The sequence below is a fragment of the Eurypyga helias genome, unplaced genomic scaffold (assembly GCF_000690775.1).
Source record: "Eurypyga helias isolate BGI_N326 unplaced genomic scaffold, ASM69077v1 scaffold44178, whole genome shotgun sequence".
In the NCBI taxonomy this organism is placed as follows: Eukaryota; Metazoa; Chordata; class Aves; order Eurypygiformes; family Eurypygidae; genus Eurypyga; species Eurypyga helias.
The window spans coordinates 10,634-22,771 of NW_010265931.1; the positions used below are offsets into that span (position 1 = coordinate 10,634).

General features: G+C 39.1%; 1 protein-coding gene across 1 annotated transcript in view; it reads left to right on the forward strand.

Moving 5' to 3' along the window:
• Positions 1–4,511: 4,511 nt before the first annotated feature.
• Positions 4,512–12,138, forward strand: part of LOC104513512 (cAMP-specific 3',5'-cyclic phosphodiesterase 4D-like) — a gene marked incomplete at its 3' end in the record, with an annotated part of 29,773 nt that continues 22,146 nt past the window's right edge. Inside the window, exon 1 of the mRNA XM_010156899.1 lies at positions 4,512–4,804. Within this exon, the coding sequence (XP_010155201.1) occupies positions 4,740–4,804 (65 nt within the window). The remainder of the gene's footprint in view (positions 4,805–12,138) is intronic.

The following is a 12,138-nucleotide window of genomic DNA, read 5'->3' on the forward strand; positions in this document are numbered from 1 at the left end:
GAAGAGCAAAGTTTCATTCCCTGCCATTCCATCAACACCCTGCCAAAGAATTTTTTTGAATCATTTGCTGTGGTGAGCAGCAGCAAAATTTTCTAATGAGTCAAAAATTTTCGTCTTTAACTCACTGGTTTAATACTTGTAATTGAAGGATGTTCCCTTCTGAACCTACACCTGCATTACTAGTGCTCAGACCCACCCATGCAGGTAATACAAGAACATCTTGTTAATCTTTTCTGTCCTTCAGTCTTGCTCTGCCGTGCAGGACGTTAAGAGGATAAACTAGTGTTGTGGATGAACTGAGATGAACCATGCAACTCACAGTTTAGCAAAATTAGCTGGTATGGTGCTTAACTTGTGAGAAAATGTTTCCTGTGGTGGAGTACATGTTCCTAGGGATTAGAAAGGTTAGGTTTGGATCTCAGTGTATGTTCTTTATATGTTGAAAAACTATACTATATATAAACGTGTAAACTGGCAAGTATATATGAAGAAAAGGAAGGTTACAAAGTGTGCACAAGACCAGATGCAGTAATAGCTAAGCAATGCCAAGAATAGTCTGAAGTGAAAGAGCTCAGCTCCAGGTTTTTAGAGACACTTTCATAATCCTATCTGAAATAAACTGATGATGAAACTAAGATGGCATATCAAGAAGCAACAGCTTGTTGTATACCTTTCATTTGTTAATGTGCATTCCAAACAACATACTTGAGAGCCCAGTCATTCTTTATGTGCTAAGACTTGATGTTAGGCTTCCAGGATTCCGTTTCTCTTGGTATATTGTCAGTGTCCCTGTGTGTCCTAAAGCAATGCATATTTGCTACAAATTCCTGAATTTTTCACCCTGGTAAACAAGAAAAGTGGTATCAGCTGTTGCAGGTTTAACAGTGTTAAACTCAGTCTTACCAGACTGCAGGGGCCTTTATGTTGCCTTAAAGAGGAAGATTGTGAATCTGTTTCTTCAGCTTGTATTCAACAACATCAATAATAACCTGGCAACTATTGCATGTTTTCAGCCCTTTGATGTCCAAGTATTTTTTAAGCAGCATGATGTCTGTTATCCCTGTTTTGACAAACAAGGAAGCCAAAACCCAGAATATTTAAGCAAATTTTCCATACTCTCAAGACAAAGATGTTCCCAAGCGTGGAACGGAGCAATCCGTCCTGCCCTTCGTTCTCTAAGCCACGCCTTCTCCAATTCATTTTGATTTTCAATTTTGTGCCATGTAACACTGGTTTAATTCAATTAGTTACTAATTTGAAGATGAATAACTGAGATGCCAGCATCTCAAAGTGGGTTCAATCCTGCACACATTTTATTATTAATGTTTTAATTACTTCTGTATCTTTTCTTCCTCAGACAGCTTAACTATACAGCCAAAACTTCAGTCACAGACACATGCAGCTGAAAAATATTGTTGCTTTTCTTACTGCTTTTATTATTAGTGTATTTAGCAGTACTGAACATCTGTATTTTCTGGTATTTTAATTAATTTAAGATATTTTCTCCCTTATTTTCATTATGCAGTCAATACCTGCCTTAACTGTGGTGGCATACCAACAAGAGCTCACTTTGAGAATCTTTATTCCCACCACCCTAACAAAGGATTCCAAAAAAGGAAATTAAATGCAATTTTTTTTTTGAAGTTAAAGAATACATGTACAAATCAGATGCCACAAATGTCTGTTGCATTTGTCTCCAACAAATGCTTGTATTTACGTACTTTGTATATTTACATGCATCTGTAAAGCCATGCACATCAAACATGCAGTGTACAATAATGGATATGCTTACATTTATCTTCTTTGTAGTACTTAAAAGAAATATCAATGTAGAGAATTTTCATCTTGGCTTTTTGGATTTAATAACATAAAATGCAGTAGTTCTTACTCATAAAATACTGTTCTGGGGAAAAAAGAAGTGTCCAATTAACATAGATGTATTTACATCTTACAATACATAAATCTTAGCTCTTACAATGAAGTTGGATATGATACTGAGATTTCTTAAGTTTTTGAATAGTTTAATTTACTTCTCTTGCTGGTGTCTTCTTACTGGCTATTTTAACAATTAATTAATTAATATCACGATTTTCCATTCCTATCAGAGTGGAATGTCTATTTCTCTTTTTATTCCCTCAATTTCTCCTAATTCTCTCTCTCTCACTTCCTCAAATTATGAGAAATGGAGAGTTTATCTCATTTGACCCCATACCAAGACCTGAGGCCCAAATAAATGCTGTGTCATCGTCTGTGAGCACAGTGGACTGGTATGCTCTTATCTTTATATAAATCTTAGATAAAACTGCCATTGATATTAATGGTAGCACAATAGCTTTTATGTACAATTGAGAAGCAATGCTAAATGCCAGAGTTGGTCTCATGGTTTCCATAGAAACTTCTCTCTCTATATAATATAGAGAGTATATAATTCAGAATAGCACCTGGTCTGAGGTTGACAGGCACTTGGAGGGCAAGGGTTTATTTTGAAGGAGCTGATGAAGGAGACCTGAAAAGAAAGCATGTTAACAATAGGTGTTGGTATTTACATCCGTTGGTGATCTGCATCTCCATCAGACCTTTTTTCCTGAATCAGCATTAAAAAATACTGTCTTAATTTTATGAGTACATTCTACTACAGTGTATTTATACTGTGTACTAATATTTAGTAAATAAATATACTACCGTATACTTCTAGTTATATTTCATTAACTACAAGTAAGAGGCAGCATGTTGACTGATATGCTTTTGAGAACAAATCATCCTGAGATACCTGCTGTGTGGCACAGCAGGAGTAGTCCTTGAATATTCCATTCCAGTAGGGTATTGCGAAAGCATTTAGTCAAAACCTTTATTTTCTTTCATTTTTTGCTTCTTCATTGATATGGGAATAATGTTGATATTTATCAATAATAAATAATCATGCAAACTTTAAAAAAGCTTTTAAAAGTGCAGCTATTCTGTAATAGCCCTATTCATAGGATTTTTTTCCTCATGACACATTATATCTGTTTAAGGAATAAAAAAGTTTCACAACATGGTGCCTGATTTATGTCCACTTGTACAGACGTGTGACCTGCACAGAGACAGACCCAACTGTTGCTAAAGGTCTCATGACTGAATGACCCTTTGAGCTAAATTTACCACAGATGCTTTTTCCACACATTGAGCTTAACTTTTATGATTCCACAGGACTCTTCCAAAGGTTCTGCGTTGACTAGGTGATATTTGAAAGATAAGTGCCAGAAAACATGGAGAACAGAAAGCTTAGCAAGAAATCTTACTAACATTCCTTATGCTGTTGTGGAGCACTTTATATGCAGATGACTGGCACAAGCCTGCAGGGCAGTTAGGATCTTTCCTGTTGATACACAGGGTAGTTGGCAATGCATTTTATTGTACTGTTATAAAATAAAGTGCAAAGGTTCTAGGGATCTTTACACACATTCCTGTTTGATGATTTTTTTCATATTGCAATGCGTAGCCGGTTTATCATGTTTTCCTTCCATTTGCCAAGTCTACATACATTTTATAAATAAAATCCTTAGTGTTTGCTTTCATCTATTAACCTGGCTGCTCTACCATCAGAAGTAATATCCTGCAACACTTGTGAAGGCTGTACAAAGGAATGGCTATTATGCATGTAACCACTTGTTGAGCAATAACTTTGCTCTTTCAGTTTGAATACAATTGTAACACAGTTCAGAGCAAATTCAAAGTGTATAATTTAAATGTATTCACTATCCAGTTTTCTGCATTTTTTTTTCCTCTTCTAATGCTGAAATTACCAAATACACTAGTATTTCCTAAAAGGAATTAACTCTCAAAGCTTTTATGATAAGTTTTTTGCTAGAAATCATAAATGCAAGTTTGTTTGGAATGCATAAACTTAATGTATTAATGTATTTATTGCAACAGGAAAAGATCTCTTTCTGCAGTGCAATAAAGAGGACGTCATGTTAGAGTTCTTTGAGGTATTTTGTCCTTCAGTGATTTATAACAATAGCTGTCTCTATGTGTGTTTGACTTTAACGGTCAACAAGGAATTTTATTTTTACTTAACTTCCCCGCAGTGTTTAGAATGTCTTTCAGACAGGGGATACGTTCTGTTTTGTGAAGTTAGACGGTAGTACTTATTCACATCGTGTTTAGGAGAGAAAGAAAGGGAAGAGTTATATTTCTAGATAAGGCTTTTAGTTAATTTGGAATGAAAAATTCTGTTCTTTATTCCACAGAAACTAATTTATCTAGCACGTCTCTAAGTGGAAATTCCCTGCAAACTCACTAATGTTACTGTAACTTACATTCATATTTTCCTTTCATTTATTATCCATCAGTATTGTTCCTTTTTTTTTTTCCCCAAATGTGATTGACCTTTAAACCTGTTGTTATCAAACTGCAAGAAAGAGATAGAGCTCTTTTCAGCTGCCTTCATTCCCATGTGACCTGCAGGGAGAATAGATTCAAAATAGACTAGTTCCTCCCAGGGCAATACAAGACAGAAGAGAAAAGCACTGTCATTTCCGAACAGCACAGTGCTAGAGTAAATTCAGCGTGAAAAAGGAAGGAGTTGCAGCGTGTTAGAATTCTTCCTCCACAGCCTGGATTACTACAGGAGATGGATTTCAAGGGGTTTAAAAAGCAGAGGATTTAAAATTGCTTCGGAATGGATTACTTTGAGAATGAGCTTTGTGAGGACAACTGATGTTTGACTGCTAGAAATACTGAAGGAATTTTTCAAAATGAGCATTGTTATGAAGCCCAGATCCCGATCTACCAGCTCCTTAAGGACTGCCGACGCACTGTGGTAACGTGTTTGGTTTGTTTCTTTCAGGCTCCCCTTCCTATTATGACACACAGACATGACCCAAGAAAGAAACCACAGGGTTTAATTTTTACTTGACTTTGCATGGTTGTTGAAGATGTTCAGATATTACAACTACTAGTAAGAATCAAAATTATTTAGCTTTTTCTTGCACAATCTGTGTAGCATTTTTTAAATGGGACTCCATCACTTTTTTTTTTTAACCCATTACATACATGTTTTCCCATTCAGGTCAGGTTCAGTCCCTGCACTTAAGGTACCTTCTAAGAATCTTCAGTAGCTTTATTTCACGAACAAAGTTATAACATACAGCTTGTAGTTCTGGAGGCTGGAGAGTAAAATGAAGCTGGAGTTTGTGTGAGGTATTTTGGGATACTAACATGTAGTTTTGTTGCATAAATAGGCTGAATGGTAGAGATAAGTGTCCTGGGAGGAGACAGACTTTACAGTGGCATGTGTGAGACTGTGTGCTGTCTTACGCTCCGTGCGTTTCCCCTCATCTCAGAGGCTCAGAGGAGTAGAAGCAGACTGTAATAGAGATCTGTGTGTATGATTTTCTTGCAGATTTTTTCAGTTAGCAATCAGCAAAGTTCTGTCTTTAGATTTATTGTTTTTTCTTGTGGGAACTTCATGCCTTATATAGCTTAACAGGCACTGACAGGGCAGGTTTCTGTTAGGAATGTGAGATAAACTCCCTCTTCTCTTTTAAGGTCTCCCACATTTTTTTCCTCTCTCTGTGTTGTTAATAAAACAACCGTCATTTTAATAAACACATAATAGAGTAATTGTTCAGGGTTATATTTAACTGGTATAAAATGATGTATTTTAAAATATAGCCCTTGTTTAGAAATAAATGGCTGATGTGTTACTGTCAGATAGACTAGTAACTAAATACATGTCTTTGTGAGGAAATATATCAAGTTAATTGAACAGTAGAGTATTAAAAACTTTATGTTTCAAACAGTCTTGATTCTGAAATAAAGCCATGTCAGTCCTACCATTAAAGCAGTTAGTAATTTTTTCCAGTTATGCTTTGTTAGGACCATTTTGTATTAAAAGAAAATTAAATAACTATACTACTCAGTCTGAAGAGTAGTCCCAGTTGTTCCCAGAAACTCCTAAGGAAGAGTTTTGCTGAAGTGACTGCAGTAAGTTGCGGCTCTAAATCTTTATTAAAATGTAATAAAGTAGTGCAATGTCGCTGAAATATATATTGCTAAAGTGTTACGCTGTGTGGAGTGTCTCCAAGGTAGTGAGCTAAAACATACATGGGTTAATTATTACGTACAGCTGTGCAAATAAATCAATATCTTTCTGATTAATTCTTCCACCTTTCAATTATTTCCTTTTTGACTGGTTCAATTGATTGTTGCAGGAATAAAAGGAAAAAAAGAATCCTCGTAGCCGGTAGGTGCAGGCTGGTTTGACCACCAAATATTCTGTCTACAATACCTGCCTCCCTCCCTTTTTGTTTCTGATGTCTTTATGTAGTTATAACGTTCATATGGCGGGCAGAATACCTGCTCTGCAGATTGTGAGTTGGGAGTCCCCTGCTGCCCTGCCGTTTGGAAACACTACCTGAGCTGGGAAGTGGCTCCTGGGGAGGTTCTTGGAGGCTGACTAGGCAAGGCGCATGCTGTTCTCCGGCAGCGTGGAGGGAAGCCAGGTGGTGGCAGCTCAGGCCAGCCCGCCCTACCCACACCACCCAACCGAGCAACCTTCAACCCACCGTGGCCTGAGCAGGACCACTTTCCAAATCCTCTGCATGACTTTGGTTGGTGTTCTTAATCACCAGACTCAGGAGTCTGTGGGTTTGTCCCCGTGGGGCAGGATAGTAACGCGTCAGTCTTGACAAACTGAAATGCTTCGGGACAAGTAACATGATGAAGTCAGGAGCCTGACGGATGTTCAGGCCAGGAATCAGGGAGAGCTACAGCACGTAATTCTGCTTTCTTTATCTGTTAACATAGTGATCCCGCTGAATGTTGGAGGAGCAGGGGTGGCTGGGGGGAAGGAGAAGATTGGAGAATGTGAGAAGAATTGGGAGGTGGGGGAGGGGTGTGTGTGTGGGTCCTGGGAGCACAGGGACTGAGTGACAGGGTTGTACTGTAGTATGGATATCCCTCTTGCAAGCGTTTGAGAGAAATGGTCCCAGGATGTCCTTGCTCAGCAGTTTCCCATGGGGAGAAAGTTCCCATGAAGAACAGAAACCAGGCTTCCAGCATGTGGAGGGTAGAAGCGACCAGTGAGAGGGTAGAAGAGACTTAAGAAACAAGACAGAGAAATCTCTGTTCTTGGGTCCCTGAAATGATGTTCACCCTCTGTCCAAAACATGCAATAACTTAAGCATATGTGCTAAAAGCGTGTTATGCTTTTCAGTAGCGATGTTAAGAAGTACCCGAAGGGTATGAGCAGCTGGTAGTGTGCAGAGGTGCACTAGCTGGCTTTGAGGAGGTGCAGGTCAGACCATGCTGTGCTGATGCTTCCCCTTGCGAAGTCAGCTCGGTCAGGGCTGGCTGCTGCTTAGCGTGACAGTAGGGTCTGTAGGCAGACCTCCCCTTTCTGATGCACCTTGGAAAATTTCTCATGACATTATGCTGACTGAAGTCACAGGAGATGGTTGGTATCTGTGCAAAATAAGAAGGTGACTTACTTCAGGGTTATTATGCGTTACGTTAACGTTGCTCAATTGTGCTACTCATTCCTACTCATTCCTAACTTCAGGATGCAGTTCTAAGGTGTGGTTGTGAATCAGAACATTTCTGGGGAATAGTCCTAAAGGGATAAACGATGTTACAGACTTTTCAGTGAAGATGATTGGTCTTGTTATTTCTGAGAAGGAATAACAAGGTAGTAAGGAAACTCACGGTAAGGTACAACAGTGGCCAAGACAGGAGTGCCCGCATTTAAATGAGAATATGACTCCACTTTCTTGTCTATTTGCCACTGAACAGTAGAGCAGCAGTGTTCACAGAAAATGATTGGGGGTGGGCGTGAGGTGGGGAGTGTATTCTTTTGTAATAAAGGAAAAGTTTTAACTTACAAAGAATACTACTTTGGTGGAACTGAATTAAAATTTTGGAAGGTTAAGAGAGGAACAGATGGCAAGTCAAGCAAGCAGTCAGGCTTGTTGGACATGAGCTTAATGGCTGGAAGAGGTGCAGCTGATCAGATTTTAGAACTTCTTTATTTTTTCATGGTACAGATAATCAGCCAAAGAGCTAATAAGCCCGAGGAGTATTGTCAGCTTTTTTTGCCACAGTCCTTTCTGCATGGTGTGTCCAGAGTTGATAGTTATGTGTTTACTTTGGGGTTGACCTTCCTCTATTTATTTTTTGAAACATATGGCAATTCAGGCTTTCCTGGTTTTTTGGAACTTAGGGTTGGCTGATCTGCAGAGGGCACATCCCAGCTTCATTGCTGCCACTGAGAGCAGAGGCCTTCAATGATTCAGCCTGTGGTATTCTGTAGAACAATGTGTCTGTTCTTATTTAACTCCAGAAGTAGATGATAGTGCTTGTCTGTGGTATCATGAGGTTTGGTAAACTGGAAATTTCTGAAGGATGCTGTCAAGCATGACTTTCTCAGTCTCTAACAAATTTATCCATAAGTGGAACAAAAATGATCTGTTGAATGAGCTTTTCATGACTCTACCCTTAATATGTAGATCATAGTACAGATGCTAAATAAAGGTTCTATTGAACGGAAACACAAAAAACGCTTGTGGCCTGACATCAGTAGATAGTGCAGTTTCTGGGGCAGAAGACCTAGGACAGAAGAATGGGATGAGATCCAGCTGTACTGACCTGAGGTAGCAGTCTTCCTGACTTAAAGGTCAGGAAGAAAATCCGCCATGAGTGTCACCTAATCCCCTGGTACCCATGTCTGGCAGGAGGAAGCTGTGGCTGCATCACACTGCCTAGAGATTGTCCATCCCAAAACAATTCTTGGTTAATTGCTTGGTGCTAGCAAGCCTATTGCTCGTATTAAGATGATGGATATGTAGGATAAATGCTATTGAATGAGTCATATACCTCTAGGTTATTGGCATCAGACCTGCATTTGAAGTAACTGCTGACTTTCAGACTGGGAATCCCAGTGCTGGTGAGATCAAGAGCAAAAAGGGTAGTCTTTGAAGGAGACTTGTCTAGAGGGCAAAGAACAGTATGTAAATGTAACTGTGAATAGTATTAACAGCATGCATACCACTTGGCTGTTGAAGAGGTAAGGGGTTTTATTTGAGTACTGGATTAATCTTTTTTCCTCTCCAGTATTATGATTGTATATGGGAGGCAAGTGCCTGTTGTCATTGTTGGCAAGATTACCTGTCCCCTGTTACCATAGCTTATGAAACTACTCTCAAAAAGAGGGTTCGGACCCCACATACTTTCTGATTACACTTTTCGTCGTTGATGATGTTGAATACAGTCGGTTTCTGTTAGGAAAGTTCAATGCAAACTGCACAGTGTCCATACTCACAGGGACGCTGAACTACCAGATACCATATGCAAAACTGGGGGATTTCTATACACTGAACAAAACCTGAAAGCTAGAGTTGACCTTTCCTGCATAAACTTAACTTTGATGGAGTCTGTAGGTAGGTGCCTTCCTTTAGCAAAGTAGGCTTTCATAAGCAGTATGGGCTATAAATCATGACAACCACAGAAATTTGAGATGGTATATGTGCTTTTATTTATTCTGCCAATAGTGCTAATGAGGAAGCATGCTTAATCAGCACTGCACTATTTTCCAGAGTGTGGTATGTTAAACACTGTTATTTTTACAAAATAAAATGGGAACAAATACAATTTTCTGTACTGAATTAAGGGTGGACTGTGAGGTGGTCAAGTATTCTGTAACAATCTAAGACATGTCCCCCTGGGCCTGACCAGAGCTCTACCTAACCTAGTATTCTGCCTTCATCTGCAATGGTAGCACATGAAAGCCCATCCGGTGTCCGCAGTCCATCCCGTCATATTGCCCAGCATCTACTAGTGTTGTATTAAGGATGTTACAGGGTTCACCCTTGCCTGTTCCCTTTAGAGCCCATGCAGGGAACTGTTGTCCATGGATTTGTCTCAGCTCTTTTTTGATTTTGTTGGTAACTGTCTTCCTCCGCAGCCTTCTGGCAGCCTTTCTGACTAGGTAGGAAAGCACTTTCTTTGCTCTGCTTTAAACTGTTGTCCTACTGGTTTCAACAAGTGTCCCTTAGTTCTGTCATTGTGCCATTTGGTGAAAGATTCTGCATTCCCTTTATCCACCAAATTCATGTTTCTGTAAAGCTCAGTTATAACATCCTCAGCCTTTACCTCTAGAAGGTGAAGAATTGTAGCCGCCTTAAATTTTCCCAAAAAGGCTGCTGCCCCATCCCTTGATCATTTTAGCTGCTGTTCATTGTATTTCCTCAAACGCCACTGCCTTACTCAAGACGTGAACACACCAAGAGTTTTATAGTGGTAAAATTACGCCTGCTTTTTTTCTGAGTACCTTTGTTGATGTTGCCTAGTATGCTGTTAGCTTTTTTGACTGCCATTTCAAGCTGAGTCAGTGATCTTAGAGAATTTTTACTGTCTTTTCTTGCCAATATAATCTTTTGGCACAGTTTCATCTCAGTGTTTTTTTACAGAGAAGTGTTAGACTTGCCAGCACAAAATCCAGTTACTTTAAAAGGAATGTGGTAAGAATACTGTCTTGAAATAATAAAGGATTTTTAAACAAACAAAAATATTGCAAATGGCAGTATTTTGGCTCCAAAACAAATGGCATAGTTGACTCCAGCAAAGAAAGGGTACTTCCTCAGGGGCGTTCTCTTTCAAGCTACGTCCAGAAAAACATACATAACACTCTTTTCTCACCACATGCAAGCACATGATGTGGTTCTCTGCCACTCACTTTATTGTACAAACAATCCACTCTCTGTTTTCCTGAAGATATAAGCTTGTCTTTACAGCACAGTTTGTTCTCACACCATCTCCCTGTGCACATCTGTAGATTATCAGGTTGTGGACAAAGCTCCATGCAAATTTAACTGAGTGATGAGGCCAGTGGGATGAGGCACTTTGGTGTCTATCCCTAGAATAATGCTAGGGAGAGGGCAGCAAGTGGAGGGGAGATTACTTGGCAGCTCAGCCTGAACGACCAAAACCGAATCTACAGCAGGTTCAAGTAAGGACAAGAGGTAGCCCAAATCCAGATCAATGCCTTGATAGAACTTCTCTCCCTTTAACTCCTTTCCATTACACCATGGCTCAACTAGTAGGTCGCATTTATTTTGCAAGGTGAGGGGCATCCTTCTTCCAAGACTATTTGCTGCGAAGCACAATTACAGTGTGAGGTATAACAGACAGGATTCAGCTCACCTGAAGATAGATGTCCGCCTTACCTGAACTAGTAACCAAGAAATACTTGTTTTCAAGGTGTCACGTATTTTAAATGGCTGCCTCAGGAGGAGATGTGTTCCTGATGTCACTGATTTTGTAAACAGAAGCTCCACTGAATATTAATAATACATATAAATGGAACCTAACTTATATGGGCACCTGCAGTGTGCACATTTAACCAGATTAATTCTTTGTAATGCAACTAACAGCTTATGCTGAATACATACTTTAGTATTTAGTACCTCTAGCATTACTTTATAATGTAAGGAGAGCATTCTTATAAAACAAAGGGAGTCTAGTACAGAATATAATATTTCGGAGCACAGCAACAATAATAAACCAACTACCTAGGCTTAATGTAATACTGAAAGAGCCTCGTGCTCGAAGTATGAATAACTCATTTTTTTGTCAGAGACATCTAACTAATTCAACACAGTTCAGATGAAAAATGTAATTTCAGCAGTTTCATGCTTTGTTTCAATTTCATAATTTACAATTATTATTCAAATAAACTCTTTGAATAAAAAAAATCATATCAGACTAGGAAAAAAGGTTTTATTTTGATGAAAAGGAGTTTTAATAATTACAAAATTAATCCTTAAATTTCTTTTAATAATAGGCTTTTTTAGGTGAAGAGTTCCAGTTTTGCTGAAATTAGTGGTCTGGTGTTTAGTTACCAACATTTTATAGAAATTCCCATATGTGATTATAAAAGACCCTACAAACAAATAGCTCTGACACGTACCCATGTTTCAAAGAAGGAAGGTCACAGATGCTACATAGGTAGAGTGCAAGACAGCACATGGCAAAGACTTGCATGTTGGTGCCAGCTGTGCTGCCCTGGCACACAGCTGGTGGGATGATGCTGTACCGAGGCCAGTTAGCCCTCTGCCACGGTGACTTGGCTGCGCTGCTTTCTCAACCCCAACAACTAAC